Here is a 19,216-nt window from a genome sequence, read left to right as displayed (position 1 = left end):
GATAGCAAGCAAGCGAGGGGACCTGGGGCCACAACAAACGACCATGCCCAGAATTCCAGAGCCTTGAGTTAAAGCGGGCTCAAATCGGGTTGTTTCTGCAATGTGGATGCCTGCTTATAGGCAGAACCTCCATGTTTGGGTGTCTGGATGGGCGTGAATGGGGGAATGGGAGGGAAGGCTTCCTTTCGGATGTCTGCACAGTGATAACACACACACACACACAGACACACACACATCTGCACCGCTGGAAGCTGGGCAAGCACTTAAGCCGCTGCTTCCCCTTCCTCCTCCTTCTCCCTTGATGGCAGTGGATGGAGATCAGGACCAGAGCCGACGAGGTAAGAATAATCTGCAGCTTTGGGGGCTGCTAAATGAGAGCATTGGATTTTTCGATCCGTATTGCAGCGGATTAGAAGAGGCACCCTGCTCTCCTCTCCCCTTGCCCTCCCTCCTCAGGCATAATCAATAACAACAGCCACAAGAGGAGAAGAGGCAACTCCCGGAATAATGGCATCGCCATCCAAACCAGGTCTCCTCGGAAGTCTTCCCGGTTGAGTGCCAGAGGGACTCACTCCCAGGCAAGCCCGACCTCTGAGGCTGGGAGAGCAAAGCCAAGGGGGAAAGGGACGCAGACGAGCCAGCTGGGAGGCGATGCCACCGGCAGAAGGCAGGGAAGGCGAAAAGAGATGCTTCGGAGGCGGCTGCAAAGCTGCCGGCGTCTCTATGGAGCAAGGTCCCCATCCCCAGGTCCTTCTCTGGAGGTCCAACTTGAAGGTCTCGGGTGGCAAGAGCCTGGGTCTCTCACTGTGGGCACCTCTGACCTGGGATGTACAAGGTGTGTGTGTCTGTGTGTAGATGTATCGTAGGAGGTTATGAATTATGCCTAGCAGGTGTGGTGTAGTGGTTGGAGCATCGGATTGCAACTCTGGAGACTCTGGAGTCCCAATCCCTGCTGGGCCATGGCCGAGTCACACTCTCTCAGCCTCAGAGGAGGGCCATGGAGAAAACAACAACTACAATCCTCCTCTGAAGGAACTTGCCAAGACAACCCCATGATAGGACCTTAAGGTGGGGCTTTCTTGGCAAGTTTCTTCAGAAGGGCTTTACGGTTGCCGTGAGTCGGGAAGGACTTGAAGGCACACAACCACAATGGAGAGACCAGCCTCTAGTCACTCCAACAAGGAAAAGGGAGAGGAATGAAGAGCCACTGGAGAGCAGGAGCTGGGAGAAGGAGAAGGTTTTGTTTCCCACCAGGAGGAGGAAAGGACCAGAGGGATCTCTGGGGCCTCTTGGGTGCCAAGGGGAGTAGGAGCACAGCTGAAGGGTTCCCACTGATCCTTCATCTCTTCTGTATCTCTTTCTTCCCTCTGCAGGAATGTGATCCACTATGCTAATGCTCAGGTTCCTCAACGTGGTGGCGCCTGCTTATTTCCTGTGCATCTCCTTAGTGACCTTCGGCCTCCAGCTCTTTCTTTTCATCCCCAGCATGTTCCAAGACCCCTCGGCTGCCCCACTTTGCTCCTCTGCCCTCCTGCATGGGGCCCTCTTCCTCTTCCTCTCTGCCAATGCTGTGGGCAACTACATCCTGGTGATACAGAACTCCCCCGAGGACCTGGGCACTAAGGAGGACCCAGGGTTGGCCTCTGGAGGAGCAGGTGATGGAGGCAAGGTGGTGCCCCCTGAGCAGGAAGAGGATGGGAATGGGCACCCTGGCTCAGTCTTGCCTGGCACTCACTTCTGCAGACTGTGCGCCCGGGTCACCCGAAGGCATGACCACCACTGTTTCTTCACAGGGAACTGCATTGGGAGTGGGAATATGAGGAACTTTGTCATGTTCTGTCTGTATACGTCTTTGGCTTGTCTTGATTCCCTGGTGGCCGGGGTGGCTTATATTTCTACAGTGCTCTCCACCTCCTTTGCCAGCCCACTGGCTTTCCTCACCCTTCTGCCTCACTCCATCAGCCAGTTCTTCTCAGGTGAGTATCTTCTATCTAACTGAAGCAGCATCCTGGCATCTTCTCTTCTGTCTCCCTTTCTCTCCCACACCCTTCTTCAGAAATTATCCTTTTCCATGAATTCTTCTTTTTCTCCCACTATTAGGAGTGCTGGAGGATGGAAGATGGATGTCAACTATGTGAATTCCTACATTTTTCATTAATCTCTTGCTATAACTTCTGGGCTCCAGTGGCAATTAATAGCCTCCCTATCACTGAGGCCATAAATCTGCTCTAGATTTTAATATGAACTTGAAAGGGGCTATTCAAAGTACTAAATCCCATTCTTCAAATAGGATCAGCACCTGGGAAAAGCACCTTTAAAGTTCAGTCTAAAATCCAGAATAGATTAATCAGCCCACTAATATGGCAAGTACCAGTCAGAACTGCTTATTTTGAGAGCTATTTCCTGAGTAACTGAAAGGAAGAAGAATGATAATATTTGGGGCTTTCTAAATGGGAAAAAGAATAAAGTGGAAACAACAGAGATATTTTAAGTTAAGCGTGGTAGGGAGAGAGGGGAAAGGGAGCCACTTCTCTTGTCCTCACCCATCTTGGAATATTAGGACCTATGGACCTAAATCCGATTGTTAGTCCCAGCTAGAGTAGATCAATTGAACCAACTTCATTTACTTATGTATTGACTCAACATTCAGGGGGAGAAAAGGATTCAGTGGGTCTACTCTAGTTGGGATTAATGAACATAACTCCAGCCAAGGTCAGTTCAGGACAGAGGAAAAGGTATACCTTTTTGTACAGTGCATAGTCAAACTGTGGCATTCAGCTAGCAGAATTTGGAAGATTTACTGCAAAACAAGATTTGATGCAGTTAGTAGCCATCTATCACTGCTCGTTTTAGGATGGCCACTAACTTGGATGGCTTTGAAAGGGCAAATTCATGAATGATATAGCCATCAAGGGTTTGTTGTCATGCTGGACTTGTGCTACCTGCAGTTTCAGGAGCTGTATGTCTCTGAATACTGGTTGCTGGGAACTGATAACAGAAGTCTGTTCTTCTGTCCCTGTCTACTTGTGGCTTTCCCACAGACATCCTGTCAGTCACTGCTGGAAACAGAGTGCTGGACTAGATAGGTATTATCCAGCATGGCTATTATTGTTTTCAGGATACTGGACAAAAACCATCCTGAAAGAGAGGTTAGGGCTGACTTGAGGTTGCAGCCAACTCTATGTATAATTTATTAGATTCTAAGAAAAGCACCCAGCAGTCCTGAAGGATGAGTCAATGAGAACCAGCCCAAGGCCATTGTCTGCTTGCAAGGTTTAGTGCACATAGAAAGATGGTGGAATGTTTGCATTATTATAGCAACCTACAGAGAGGTTGGTGGAACTCCTTGGAAAGAAAGCTCATCTGGGCAGCTGACTTGGGACATCACAAAAGGACAGTTGAACTGGGATATCAGCTATCTTTGTTGTACTGTATTTTTACTGCTAAGGAAACTGAGTGCTTGTGGAATCTTCTGCCTCAGGGGCCAAAATAGCCTGACCAGCCTTTTCACCTTGAGTGTGTGTGTTTGTGTGCGTTTGCTCCTGCCACTGCAGGCAGCAGAATGCCTTGAGACAGCCCTGGCCATGGTTATCTGCTGATGGTCACCCTGACATTGCCTCTCTTCTTGCGGCAAGCACAACAACTAGATATGTAAAAGATCAGTATCAGCAGAAGAAAATAGATATTTCAAACTTCATATAGGCTGTTGTCTTACATTTACTGTTTAGAGGGTAAATCCAACTGAATTTAGCCATGCTTATGTCTGAGGAAACATCCGTAAGATTCTGCTTGGCCTGCTATTATACATGCATTTATGAAAAGTCCCATTGAGTTCAGTGGGACTTTTCTCTGGGTCAAGCATGAATAAGATTGCAATGTGAATATTTGGTAGCAGAGGAAGACAAGAATCAGAATTAATGTGGTGCTATAGAAACACTTGCCAATGATCTCCTGATTGAACTCAACAAAAAATCAGATCCTGACCTTTCTGGGTAGGCTCAAATAGGCCTTGTCTTGTTATTCTTCCTTTGCTCTAAACCTATTGCTATTCCTCCTACCACCATACCCTTCTATCTATGTTGGGTTTCTAGTTTCAGTTTTCATATTTAGTCCCACTTCCACTCTCCATATCAAAATTCAAGACCCAAGCAAAAGACTGTTACAGTGAGGGATAGCACTGAATATTTATGCTGTCCTTTGTTTTTGAAAAGGTCTGCATAAAATAAGATTTTCTTCACCAAACAGGCTTGATTACGTTGAATTTCTCTAGCTTGCTGACTATAAATCCTACAAGGAAGCTTGAATGCTCTCTACTGCTTTTAGCACTGTACAAACAAGGAAGGATTGGGGAAAGGTCATGGACTGACAATATTGTCTTCAAGATTATCTATGATATTGTTGACTCTAGTTTGTGTTCATAACTACTTTTTTATTGTTTGTAGCAACTAAGACTGAATGTGCCCAGCTTGGTTGTTAGATAATATGGTAACTTTATTGGGCAGATAAGCACTCAAACATCAGTTTACTGACACACTTGTATAAAGACCCTCTTTGAAATACCAGACTATGTACAGTTAGTGCTGTTCAGGCCAACTACCTAAATCTAATTGCTAGTCTCCAACCAGCGTAAACTTACTGAATTGATGGGTTTAACATAAGAGTCAACTGCACTATTCATTTACACTGATTCCAAGGGTCTACACTAGTTAGGACTAGTGTTGGATTTAGACCCTTGAAATCAAGAAGACTTAAACTAATCTGACTAATAAGTACAATTCATTTCAATGGTCTACTGGAGGCTGAACTATTGGATTTAGCTCACTGTCCAGTTTCCTTGAAGGAGACCAAGGATGCATCCACACTGTAGAATTAATGCAGTTTGATACCTCTTTAACTACCATGGGTCACTGCTATCAGATTCTGGTATCTGAAGTTTTGTGAGATATTTAGCCTTACCTGTTAGAGAATCGTGGTGCCACAACAAACTACAAATCGCAGGATTCCATAGCATTGAGGCATGGCAGAAAAAGCAGTGTCAAACTGTATTAATTCTGCCGTGTGGATGCAGCCTGGCAGCCCATTCACAGTACATGATTATAGTGGTATTCTGTTTAACTGCCATGATTCCACCCTATAGAATCATGGGGTTTATTGTTTAGGGAAACACTGGAGCTCTATGGTTGAGAACACTAAATGCCTCTCCCTACACTGCAGATGTATGAGATGGAACCATGGCAGCTAAAGTGGAATCATAGTGCTATAATTGTATAGTGTGAATGAGCCCTGGGTTGCATTTTGTGTGCATGCATGCAGGGGAATTAAGGCATTTAAATCAATTTCTTAAGCTATGAGTATGCCAGGTTTCTCTTCCTTCCTGGACTTTGCTCAGCATTATAAAGTGGGAAGTAAGACGACAAATAAAGTTCATCCCATAGGAGATCTTAGGTATGATTCCTTGATTTCTCAGTTCCTTCTTTGTCAATCCTCTTAACTGTCTCTATCAGGATATACTATTGCTACACTTTAGCCCTATTATTATGGGACATTTCACTTTTAATTAGGAATCTGAGCAAGCTACTTGCATGATTCAAGAGGGTGCTGCAATTTAAAATAAAGACGTATCATCCCCAAGAGTCTAATAAAATGAAGAGGTGTATAAAACTATGCATGGCAAGAAGAAAGTAAGGAGAAGTTTTCCCTTCAGTCTTAGAACGCTAGAACCTGTGATCAGTTGAAGCTGAACTTCTGAGATTCAGAGAAAATAAAAGGAAGCATTTCTTCACACTGTGCATATATGAACTGTGGGATTCAGTACCACTAGAAATAGTGATGGCAGGCTGTGTGGATGGTTTTGAATAGGGATTAGAAAGTTAACAGAGAATAAGGCTCATTATTTTAAATGGTTTAAAACAATTTGCCCAAAATTGAATCCTCAATTGGTCATGGAAACTCTCTTGGTGATCTTGGGCAAGTTGCACTCTTTAGATCCATAAGGAAGTCTATGGCAAACTTCTAAATAAATATCACCAAGGAAACTCTATCATAGCGTCACCATAATTCAGAGCTGACTTCAAGGCACATAATGATAATGCCAACCAAGGCTCTCTGTATCTAATAGTCATGATTGTTTGTATGTATATTCATTTCTTTTTGAATTATTAATATCCTGCCATTTAACATGAACTTTCAGGACAGCATACAAATAAAGTCAAGTTAAACCATCCAAAGTAATGAAGAATTTAAAGCAGTAAATATAATTGAAGGAGACTAAAAGAATACTAACAATGTCACATGCTAAGACAGCTCAAAACAGTTTAAAACCAAGGAACGTGATGACTGTATAGTACAGTTAAACCTCCAGTATCAGAGACTGTATGGCTTTGTACACTAGCTGTGGGGAAGCAGAACTATAAGGTTGATACTGCATTTATGGCCTGCTTATAGATTCCTAGGCATCTGACTGGCTGTCGTGGGATGCTGAACTAGTTAGGCTTTTGGTCTGGTCTTCTGCTATTCTTAACAGTCTGAAGAGAGCAAAAGCTGCTTCTGCCATGGGCCGGTATCTGGGTTTTTTCCCTTTGCAGCATCTTCTCCTATATAGCTCAGACAGGGAATAGCCTGAAGCAGAAAGACAAGGAATCATTTCATTTTGCTTTGGTGTATCATAGAGTAACCTTCATCAACTGATTAATTATAATTATGGAATGAACAGTTACCACTTAGGTAGACTGGTTTGGATTTCAAATCTAGGCTTGCATACAAAAAGCATCATCACCATCACCACCACCACCACCACAATGATTCAGCATTTCTGTTATGACATGATAGCAACGTAGTGCCATTATTGTCATGGAACCGTTCATGTCTCTTTGGAAGAAAAATAAATTCAGGTGCTAAAACACGGGGGAGCTCTGTAACTTGCCTCATCCCTGGCTTTTGCAAACTTTGCTCAGAATGAATCATCAAAACAACGATTTCAGCTGTTTGTTTGCTTACTTCAAGAAGGAGATTAAGAAACCGCATATATTTTTAAAGTAGGTGGCTGGAGGAGATTTATACTTGGAAAAGGAAGCAAAGAAATTGGTTATCCCCTCCTCAGCAAGCATTAAAAACATGACCCCACATGGAGCTTGCAGCCTTTTCTGGGGAAATGTCTCTGCACATCTCCCACCAGAGTTTGAGCCCTGAAAGGAGATTGCACAGGCTTCCAATTAATGTTTGTCTCCAGACTCCTCATCCATGATTTTAAACCTGTCTCACCCAGGGGAGAAATTACACAGGCCTGTTTTTGCTTTCTGAAAGGAGCTTGGTCTGCCTTTTGCTATTTAGTGCTCATGGTGCCATCTGAAATGAATGGGACCTGACAAGGATCAAAGGATGACATTGCACTTAGATGGCAGTGTTGAATGGATCCCCTTAACACCTTTTTTCAAGTTTATAGAAGAATCTTGGAATAACCAGCTGGCACAGTGTTCATAAAGTATACTGTAACAAGCTGTCATTTGCTACCGTAAGAAGTAGGAATTGAGATTCTCTCATTCTTTCTCTCCATCTGTCTTTTGTGACACTGAGACTCAAGGTCATTCATCAGATTCAGGGCAAAGTACATATTAGAAAAGAAAGTAGTTCTTCCCACAACATATGCCTGTCTTATAGAATTCACAGTGACTTAAATACATTTTTTTAAAAAAATGGAGAAATTCATGGAGACTCAATCCATTGATGTCTATTAGCCATCTAAACAAAATAGGACAGAACCTACCATTAGGCAGAGTGAGCCAGTCCCTTCAGGGAGAAATAGTTATTGTGTTGTTGTTGTTGTTGTTGTTGTTGTTGTATTTTTATGTCAGGCAGAAAGAGACTTGCCAGAATGTCTGCTTCACATGCCAAAAATCATTGGCTTGTTTCAGCTACTATGGACCATGACCCAGAGGGACATCATTTGTTGCTCTGCCTCAAGCACAAAATAACATTAAGTCAAACTTGTAAATAGATCTTCCACATTCAGAAGCGATATATCCCCAAAAGGCAGATGCAGAAAACAAGTAACAGAGGAAAACTATTGCCTTCAAGTTCTACTTGTAAGGTTCCCACTCTTGGTAAGCTTGACCCAGTTTGAAACAGAATGTTGTATTAGATGGACTTGGGTCCAATGTGATCTAGCAGAACTCTACTGGAATCCTGTTGGGGTCTTATGTCTCCATAAGTGTACCTACATTTGCAGAATTTAGATTTGCACAATCATGTATCATCTGTATCCAGTAGAGGGCTGCTGTTACCTTAATACGTAGCAGGGATGGCAAAGTGTCAATGTGCATTGGTGTGTGATGCCCGGTGCGTAATGTGTATAAGTGCCCGGTGCACAATTTATATTGATGCACAGTGTGGTCTTGTTGGTGTCCCATTGTGCATCTTCACAATTCATTAAAAAGGTTTTTTAGCTCCTCTACTATATAGCAAGGAACTTGTAAAGTTTTATAACATAATAGGTCATATCCGAGTCTGGTGCTCTTTTAAAAATATTCTTATGTTATTGTTTCTTTGTGCCAAATCTAGGAAATGATGTGAAGCTCATCTATAATGCTGAAGGGTTGCTTCCGTTGTAGAGCTTGGGACAATTACTTTTTTGACCACAACTCCTAGAATCCCCTGTATATGATGTTTGACTTTATAATGGAAAAAGGGGAGGGCTTATTTTGGTCAACTGAAAGAACAGGTTTGGCTCAGTAATTGGAGAATAATGATTGAGTTTGTTGAGGAGTGGAAGGGGTATGAGAATGTAAAGGAAACAGTTTAAGCAATCTTCCACATGAGAGAAAAAAAGGAAATTAATAAGAAACACTGTTGGCTGGGTGGGAGAGAGGGAGGGAGGAGGGGGCAAGATATAAAGGAAATATTATATAAAGGATGAGTTAATAGTTGAGCACTGTTTTGAGACAGTATGTGAATAATGGGAGTTTGTAAGGTAATATGATGTATTACTATGTGATGGAAGGTGTGAAGTAACCCCTGAATGTACTTGAAAACATCTGATTTGGAAACTCAGCTTGTGTCAGGCCTGGTTGGTACTAGGATTATTGGATGGGAGACAATCAATGGTAGCTCATGGCTTCTGTATCACATGGGCAGTAAATCCACATCATGTAGTGTGGGTTTGAACTAACAAAATGAATTTCAGCAGGGATAAAGGTAAGGTACTACATCTAGGCAAGGAAAATGAAATGCACCAATATAAGCTAGATGAGACCTGGCTTGGAAGTGGTACATGTGAAAAGAATCTAGGGGTCTTAATAGAGTATACACTAATCATGAGTCAACAATGTGGTAAAATGGCCAAAAAAGAGAATATAATTCTGGATGGCATCTGAAGGAGTATAGTGTCCAGAACAATAGAAGTAATAGTACTACTCTACTCTGCTTTGGACAGATCTTGTCTGGAATAGTGTGTCCAGTTCTGGGCACCATGGTTCAAGAAGGATATCAACATGCTAGGATGTATCCAGAGAATGATGACCAGGATGTTCAAAGATTTAGAAACCATTCCTTATAAGAATATGTTTAGCTGGGTATGAAGAGATGTCATGTAGAAGCTGGAACCAGCTTGTTTTCTGCTGCTGCAGAAACTAGAATATGAGCCAACGGATTCAAATTACAAGAAAAGAGATTTCACCTAAATATTAGAATTTTGTTTCCATGATAGCTGTCTGACATGGAATAAACTGCCTTGGAGGATGATGAACTCTCCATCTTGGGAGGTCTTTAGACAGAGGTTGGATAGGCATCTTTTACACAAAGTTTTAGTTGTGTATTTCTCTATGGGAAGGAGTTGGAGTAGGTGGCCCTTGTTGTCCCTTCTAACTTTGTGATTCTATGTGGAGCTACCCAAGTGTTGAGTCCTATCCCCCAAATAGGTCAGCAATTTAGATAGTTCCTTTACAGTTGGATTAAAACCCAGAGTGGATTTACTCCCCCGCTGATGTGGAAGCTAACAGATGCCAATGGAACACATCAGTCAATACCATAGATCTCAAGGAAGGTCAGAGGAAGAATTGTGCTTGCAACCCTAGATAGCCGCTATCAATGACAGTTGACAGCACTGGGTTAGATGATCCAATGGTGTGGCTCAAGCATAAGCTATCTTCCTATGTTCCTAAACTGTACAGGTTTTTCTTTTTTTGATTAAAGCAAATACATACAAGAATTAATAGAGATGTGGGGATCAAAAATGGCGATGTCTTGATAATATCTGTTTTGTTACTTAGCTATAATGTTGTGACATTTCTTCACCCAGAGAAATAGCTGTGTTTTGTTCTGTGGCAAAAACAATGAAGAGGCTTATATTTTATTGTGAGAGAATTCAAAGATATAGCCATGTCAGTCTGTAGAATCAGTATGTAGAGAGATCTTGTAACACCTTTGAGACTAACAGAAAGAAAAAAGTTGACAGCATGAGCTTTCCTAGACTTAAGTCTACTTCCTCAGATGCTGACTGATGTCTATGAAAGCTCATGCAGTCAACGTCTTTCTTTCAGTCTCAGAGGTGCTACAAGATCTCCCTACATACTTATTTTATTGTGGTATAAGCATCTGTGTGGACTAAAACCCATTTCATCAGATACTTGGAAGTGTTATCTCCATATGCCAGGTATAAGAGAAATAGTCAACAGTGGGTTCAAATGACTGTGATGATTCTGTGTTTAAACCCTTGCTGCATAAACACAGCAACATTCCAGACCAGCAATGACTGGCAGTGACACCATCATCCTAGCCTTCTTGAATGTATTAAGAGCAATCATGGCACAAGAAACTGTTATCACCATTTAGACTTAAATGAATAGAATATTTTGAGGAGTTCTAATTCAGCACCAGAGCATCCCTTTGAAAGAGAATGGCAGTTTTCAGATCAGAAAGATTTCACTCATTATGGCAGAAAGAAGCCTGTGAACACAGTCAACAGAGTTCAAGACAAAGCAAGCTTCACAGAAATCACAGAATGTGTTAGGATTGTAAAGGAGTTGTGCTAATGAGGGCACACACCAGTTAAAAATGCAGAGAATATACATGTTCATATGAAGAGTGAACAACAAGAGATTTCTACAGCCAGAATCAGCTGTAAATAGCTATTTCTTCTTAACAGCCATTCCAAATCAATATGCCTGTGCTAAGTGCCTCCTGACCCAATCCCAACAGTATATTCTAGTCAGGGCCATGTGCTTCCCTGGTGGAATGAATATCTTAACCACAAATGCAAAGTTTGGCATATCTGACAAGACAGTTAAGTCCCAAAGAGAGGAATTAAATGCAACAACATTGAAATTGTCCTGTTTTTTATTACTTCAAAAGGGATAAAGTTCCTTGCTCCAAGTCATGCCATGCCATGTTCCAATATGATTTATTTCCAGAGATTTCATAGGCTCATTTTGATAAATTATTACTCCTCTGTCCTGTCCTTTAATGTATGATTTGGATTGCCTTTTACTCAATACGCAGAAAGGGGATACAAATAAAATATTAATTCATATTATGCTAATTTAAATGTACAGGAATCTGTAGTATAACTTGAATAGAAATAAAATATATCTCATTCAGTGGCGGTTAGTAGTTCTGAGGCCAGTGGGCTGGTGAAACCACTCTGGAGTATAATCTGAATCTGAAGGAACAATTGTATGTAATGTGCTGAACTCTACTCCAAACAGGTTCAGTATGTTGGGTAGGAATTTTTAAGGAACTACCCAAGGTTCTGAACCTATTTTGGGAGTAGAGTTCAGCACATTACATACAGTAATTCCTTCAGATTCAGCCTAAACCATAGAATGGATTCACTGCCCCACTGAAATTGGAGCTACCAGCCACCACTAGCCTCACCCTGTAATTGAGAAGGCTATGGTGATGCAGGTGAGCATCTGACAGACTTTTGTGAAGCCAACAACCTATTCATTGCAAATACATTTTTCATACAACCAGAGAAAAAATTATACACATGGACATCACCAGATGGTCAACAGAAAAACTAAATGGATTACATAATTGGAAGTAAAATATAGCAAAGCTACAAACTGGTGGCCAAGATTAGACCAGGTGCTGATTGTGGCAAAGATCATGAACTACTCATTTCAAAAATAAAAGTAAAACTGAATAACAGAAGAAAACCAGTCATCATACCAAAATATGATGTAAACAACATTTCCACAGAACTCATTGACAATATAAGGAACAGATTTGCAATACTAAGAATAATATATCATGAATCGGAAAAGCTTTGGTCTGAAGCCAGGGACATAATAAAAGAAGAATGCATAAAGACGCCAGCAGACAAAAGGAAAGTGAAGAAACCATGGATGAAAGATAAAACACTATAAGCAATAAAGGAAAGAAGAGAAACAAAACAAAAAGGAGATAAGAATAAATTAAGAACCATGAATGCAACAATACAACAGCTAATGCGCGAAGATAAGGAAAATACTACAATGACAAATGTAGAAAAATAGAAGACAACAACAAAAAGGGAAGAATGACAGATCTATTTCACAAGATTCTAGAAATCAAGGCAAAGTTTAAACCAAAGACCGGGACACTCTACGACAATAAAAATAACATAATTCAAGACCAGAAAGAAATAAAAAGATGATGGATGCAATACACAGAAGAGTTATATAAAAGAGATGACAACATGAAGGACACATGGAACTAAGAGCCATGTGAAGATGAACCCCAAATTCTAAAAACTGAGGTGGAAGCTTCAATCAAGGAAATGGCAAAAAACAAGACTCCCAGGAACAGATGATATTCCAACAGAACTGTTGCAATCCCCATTGACAGAGTTAACTCTAGTGCTAACCAATAAAACGATAGATAACAGATTAGAAGCAATCAAAGGAGACACAAGAGACTGCAGCAACTAGAGAACCATAGCACTAATCTCTCACGAAAGTAAAATCATGCTTAAAATTCTGCAACATAGGCTCCATACCTGGAGCAAAAAATCCCAGAGGTCCAAGCAGGTTTCAGGAAAGGAAGAGGCACCAGTATTCCAGGTAGGGCCTGACAAAAGCAGTGGCACTATTACTTCCCTTGATCTAGACACTAAACTTCTACTGATGCAGCCTAAAATCGTATTGGCCTTTTTAGCTGCGCATTGCACTGTTGACTCATGTTCAACTTGTGGTCTACTTGGACTCCCAGATCCCTTTCACATGTAGTCTCATTCAGCCAGGTGTTCCCCCATCCTATATCTATGCATTTCATTTTTCTGCCCTAAGTGCAATACCGTACATTTCTCTGTGTTGAATTTCATTTTGTTAGCTTTGGCCCTGCTTTCTAGTCTATTCAGGTCATCTTGAATTTTGATCCTGTCCCCTGGGGTATTAGCTACTCCTCCTAATCCAGTGTCATCTGAAATTTTGATAAGTATTCCCCCAATTTTGTCCTCCAAGTCATTGATAAAGATGTTGAATAGCACTGGGCCCAGGACAGAGCCCTATGGGACCCCACTGGTCACTTCTCTCCAGGATGAAAAGCAGCCATTGTTTAGTACCCTTTGGGTTCGGCCGGTTAACCAATTACAAATCCATGTAACAGTTACTTTGTCTAGCCCACATTTTACAAACTTGATTGCAAGAATGCCATGAGGAACCTTGTCAAAGGCCTTACTGAAATCAAGATATACTATACCCACAGTATTCCCTTCATCCAGCAAGCTGGGAGAGAGAGAGAGAGAGAGAGAGAGAGATCAGATTTGCCTGGCATGACTTGTTTCTCTGAAACTCACGTTGACTTTTTGTGATTATGACATTGCTTTCTAGATGTTCACAATCTCTCTGTTTAATGATCTGCTCTAGAATCTTTCCTGGTATTGATGTCAGACTAAATGGACAATAATTGTTGAGATCCTCTTTTTTCCCTCTTTTAGAAGGGGGAAATGTTTGCCCTCCTCCAGTCTATTGGGACTTCTCCTATTCTCCAGGAGTTCTCAAAGATTATTGCCAATGATGATCGACAACTTCAAATAATCTTCTTAGGGTTAGTGTAGGTGCCCAGAAGTTGTTTCCAGCCTATGGTGAACCCAAAGGGACCCTATCATGGTGTTTCCTTGGAAAGATTTGTTCAGAGGGGGTTGTCATTGCCTTCTTTTGAGGCTGAGCGAGTGTGACTTGTCCAAAGTCACCCTGTGGGTTTCCATGGCTAAGCAAGGTTTCAAACCTTTGTCTCTAGCCCAACACTCAGCCCAGCACTGAAACTACTACACCCTGCTGATCTCCAGCCTTCTCGGGGTGCTTCATCTAGGGTACTTTGTCTTTAAACTGGACTTGGACTAGAGAGCTCTTCCAGTAGAGGACTGGGGACTATCCTCAAAAAGCTCTTCAGACAAAAAACTGTCTTCTGTAGAAGACCTATTTTCTGCAAAGTAGGATAGATGTCCACCACAGAGTGCCCCAATGCTAAGGAGAACAGGGCTCCTACTTCTTTCATGGTTTTATTTTTATTTATTAGAGTACTATACCCCACCCTTCAGCCCTAAAGGCTAGTTATGTAGAAGAATGAATTTCAGCAAGTATGTCACTGTAAAGGGTGCACTCTGTTCTCGCTCTATACTTCATCTGAAAAAATGGATTGATATCCATGAAAGCTCATGCTAAAATTTAAAAAATAATTTGGTCATAAAGGTGCAGCTACATTCCTCCCCTCCCCATTCCCTTCTCCTTTTTATGCTGCAGGAGACTAACATGGCTTTTTCATTGAAAATTATTAAAGGTGCAGGAGCCCTCTCTCTCTTTACACTGGGCCACCTTACTAGCTTTCTACAATATTTTTATGTTCTAGAGAAGCAGAAATTAATTAGCCATGTAACAAACTATACTAAAGAAATGTCTGATTTAACTCCCACTTCAGTGAGTACCAGGTATTACACATATTTTAATGAAGGGAATGCTTAAGAAAAAACTGGCTTATCTAAAGTGCAATGATGTCTACCTGGAAGTAAATCTGACTGGATTTAATGGGACTTACTCCTAGAAGGCACAGCCAGTACAGTGTACTAGTTTTTGAGCATTGAACTACAACTTTAGAGACCAGGGTAACCTTGGGCAAGTCACACACTCTCAGCCTCAGAGGATGGCAATGGTAAGCCCCTGCTGAAGAAACTTGCCAAGAGAACCCTATGATAGGTTCACCTTAAGGTCATTATAAGTAAAAAATCCTGCACCTACCTCCCCTCCTTATTCCATCTAATAACAAAGTAGACCTTTTGTATACAGTCTATTTTGCCTCTGCTTGCTGCACTGTGAGATAACTAGCTACTGGTACCTTTAAATCTACCTCTTAGCAGCAGCTACAGCAGATTTGAGGAGCATATGGCCCTCCAGATGTTGTTGCCTGCTACTTTCATGATCCCTTGGCATTAGTTGTGTTGGTTAGGGCTGATAGCAGTTGTAGTCCACAGCATCTGGAGGACAGCATGTTCCCCTGCTCTTGAGCTTTTGGTAAGCCATTGGATGTAAGTTAACAGTGCCAGCTCAAAATCTGGAGGGGGTATTGGGTTTCTTGCACAGCACTCTGCTCCCCATTACCTTCACCCTCCTGACCACATGCCATCTCTCCCCCTGGACTCCAAATGATCAGAAGAGGGCAAAGCAAATGAAGACAGTGTTGTTGTTGCTGCTGCTCTTCCATCCTGGTTCTGTCTGCTTGTGCAGAGAAATCAGGCAGCAGTAGCAAAGAGGAGCAGAAGCAGGAGCAGGGGACTCTCTGGTTCACCAATAAGACAGCTGCTTAGAAGTGTGCAGATACACAGCTATCACAACTAGACCTTCTTCATCTTGATACCCTTCACATATAATGAACTACAATACCTACAAACCCCAGCTACTGTGGTCAATAGTTTGAGGGGAGGAAGCACTGTAAGTTGATACTGCCAACACCAGGTACAATCCCTGAAAGCCAATAGCTTTCTAGGGAGGCAGTGCACTCTTCTAATGTAGACTTCTCCAGCTTGTCCCCGCTCCCCAGTACCATTGGTCATGGTGACTGAGGTTGATAGGTATTGTAGTCCAATGCATGTGAAGAGTATCAAACTGAGGAAGTCCAGTTGTGCCAGCAGGGCATATTTTTTTTGCATCCTTCCAGATATCCTTCCATTCAGATGCCTGTGAGATTTCAGATCCTGCTAGCCTGCCTGGGCTGGTCCATATGACAAGCACAGATTGGTGTGGGTTGATTGTGGGGTGGGAATGGGAAAGTAAATGGGCCTGTTTTTCCTTTGAACTTTTCCCATGCTTCCTGTTACTCATCTAGGGCTATGGGAAGCTGCTATTTTGATATACTGTAGTTTAAGTGTAACACAATGTTGTAGAGTGTGTTACCATTGATACTGCTGCTGGGTATGATGGGAATTACAGTATCAAAACATCTGCAGGACACACAACCCTAATCAGACCCTGGGAAACTTACTTTTTGAATGACAACTCCAAGAAGCCCTAATGGCCATGCTGGGCAGGATATCATTTTGAGTTCTGGTCCAAAATAAGCTTTCCAAGCCCTCCACATGATAAAATATATGTATAAACCCACATCCCCCAACATTTCACAGATGAAAACCAGGGCATGTGTGGCCAAGCAATATTAGACTGTGGTGAAGATGTCAACAGTTATTATTGAGGAAGAACACATAAGAAGATGAGAAAAAACTGTACGAGCATGCAATTGCCTAAGCTTACTGAGAAGGGCAACACTTCATCATCCCCTCTCCTCTCTCCTCTGTTGAGTTAACTGTGTGCAAACTATTTTTGTACTTTAAACACAATTTACAACATTTGAAGTAAGTTGAGGACAAAGGTGAAAAGAGGCGCTTGCAAGATAAAATTGAGATTTTTAAAAGGAGCTGGAAAACTAGGATGGTAGAGGATTAATTGGGACTGCCTCTGCTAGGTCTGGATGATTGGGGGGGGGGGGTATGCAAACTCGTTTTACTCTGGAATCTTCAATTTGGCTACAATAATGCAATAATATTTATTTTACTTTCTCTCTCCCCACCCATGCCTTTTGTTGGCTGTGGGTCTGCAGGCGCTCTTCTCAGCTCGGAAATGTTTGTCATCCTCATGCTTTACCTCTGGCTGGGGATTGGACTTGCTTGCGCTGGCTTCTGTTGCCACCAAATGCTGCTGATCCTGAGAGGGCAAACCAGGTACCAGGTGCGGAAAGGGATGGCGGCACGAGCTAGGCCCTGGAAAAAAAACCTGGAGGATGTCTTTGGGAAAAGGTGGCTGCTGGGACTTCTCATCCCCATGCTCAATGTTGGAAGTGACTACCAGAGGCAGAAGGAGAAGTGAGGCCTCGCCCTCCCAGTGCAAGTGGATGTGCACATGCGGGCGTACACACAGGCCCACACACAGCTACGTGCACAGATGCCCTTGCTGTGCTGGAAGGCAGCCCTCTGGGCTGCTAGCTCCTTTCCCTCATTCCTCAGCCTTGCCACCTATAACAAGAGAAGTGACTCTCAAGCTTAACAGGGCTAACTCTGTGTTCTAGAAGGGGAGAGGTGGAGAACAATCACAAGAGACAAAGGGAAAGCTATGGCAGCAAATCAGTGAGGTAGAGGAACCAAGGCTTCCTGGATGTGAGTGTCAGGGCTTTTTCATGGACAGGGTAAGTGACACCATCTGCCATTACCTGCACACTTCCTTGTTCCCTCTGAGCAATCCTCAGAGTATCATTGGGGTGTGGGTAGATTTTTTCCACGGATAATCTCGTTATGAATTATCCCTGATGGAACACAAAATGTCTGGTGCACCATAGGTTTGAATAGGTAATTAAGATCCATTTGTTTTACAAAAGACCAGTTTCTGGTGAAGATCTTGCCATTTGGCATATGAATCAATATAGCTGCCTGCCCTTTTCTTTTCTATTTTTGAGGCGTGGGTGGGATGATTCTTCTTGCAGACATGGTTACTGATGCGTGTCTGACTTCAAAAGGTCCCACTGCACCAATGGTGCTAATAATTAGGTTGTTAAATATAGGCATCAGACCTGCCCTTGGGCCTATGGATCATTTTATCACTATACCTTCCTGTTTTCTCCCTCAGTTTCCTCCAACCTTGCCTTTCCTGCTTCATGTTCAGTAGGAATAGCAACAGCAGAACCTTCTGCCATCTAAAAAGTAGACTGTGTTGTCGTGAGTAGGCTGTAAGCACAGCATAGATGTCCTGTGGGATTTGCTCAATATGAGAGCTGAAGCTGTTTTCTCCCAGTTTAAAAAACTGACCCCAATAGACAAAGAATGCCATTTTCTCAAAAAGAATATAGTGTGGTCACTTAAGTATTTTCAGGCACAAGGATTGCAAGATGCTAGAGAGGCAGATGGAGTTCACAAATGGAAAGCACTTAGCTGCTCTCTTCCCCATCACCTCCTTCCACTCCAGGGTGCAGGAATAGAATTTATCTTCTGATTGCATGGCATGTCAGGTTAGTGCTAACCGTTAGCAGAACAACATGTTAGTCTTTTACTATAGAGGAAGTGGGGGGAGAGCCAGAATTAGGCTCAATTTCCAAGGATCTGCTGTACAGATCCTTGCCTAACAGGGTGTCTTGAAGCCCATCTCGATCCAAAGATCAACAAAGAAGATTATTGGAGTGGAACACAATGATGCCCAAAGGTTCCGGACATGTTCAGGCTAATCTCCTTGTTCCAAGAATGTTTTGACTACAGCTCCTGTCCTTCCCAGCAAGCATGGCTAAGGGCAATGGGAGCTGTAATCCAACCCATCTCAGGGAAGGAGCAGGTTAAGGTCAGCTGGAACAGGCAATGATGCATGAATGTAAGGAAAGAACTGCATCCTGAGAGTTTCAGCTGCCTTTGGGGATAGAAGAATACAAAACCACAGAACTCCTGTCCATCTCCCGCTTGAGAGGTGATCAGCCAAGGAGAGAGCAAGAGGCCTCATTTCCCTCGCGTCAGGAAGAAACCAAGGGAAAGAGTGAACTGAATTATTGAGTGAGGAAGGCTCTAAGTAGCAAGACCTTGAATGCAGGCCCTCAGATTAGCACTTTACTAAACGTAATTCTTTCAACAGGGTGAAGAGCTCATATTGTACATGGGAGATAAGAGGCATCTCAAGGATCAAAACCCTGCAGTCTCATTTTTTAAAAAGGGGGAGGGGGAATCTATTCTTAATGATCTCCATAGTGTGAGTTACTTTTCACCAGATAGTCTGTTTTATCTTCA

General features: G+C 42.4%; 1 protein-coding gene across 2 annotated transcripts; it reads left to right on the top strand.

The window, feature by feature from the left end:
* The first annotated feature begins 229 nt into the window (after positions 1-229).
* On the top strand, positions 230-18,455 carry ZDHHC22 (zinc finger DHHC-type palmitoyltransferase 22). 2 transcript variants are annotated; one of them, XM_042456905.1, is made up of 3 exons: positions 230-338; positions 1,374-1,976; positions 17,059-18,455. In XM_042456905.1, the coding sequence occupies exons 2-3, from the start codon at positions 1,388-1,390 to the stop codon at positions 17,322-17,324; spliced, it is 855 nt and encodes a 284-aa protein (XP_042312839.1). In that variant the 5' UTR covers positions 230-338; positions 1,374-1,387; the 3' UTR covers positions 17,325-18,455. The 2 variants fall into 2 exon arrangements, with proteins under 2 accessions (XP_042312839.1, XP_042312918.1); XM_042456984.1 differs by lacking the exon at positions 230-338 and adding an exon at positions 531-835.
* The last annotated feature ends 761 nt before the right edge of the window (positions 18,456-19,216 follow it).

Source organism: Sceloporus undulatus, chromosome 1 (genome assembly GCF_019175285.1).
Source record: "Sceloporus undulatus isolate JIND9_A2432 ecotype Alabama chromosome 1, SceUnd_v1.1, whole genome shotgun sequence".
NCBI classification, from domain to species: domain Eukaryota; kingdom Metazoa; phylum Chordata; class Lepidosauria; order Squamata; family Phrynosomatidae; genus Sceloporus; species Sceloporus undulatus.
This window is presented reverse-complemented; position numbering and strand designations above follow the sequence as displayed.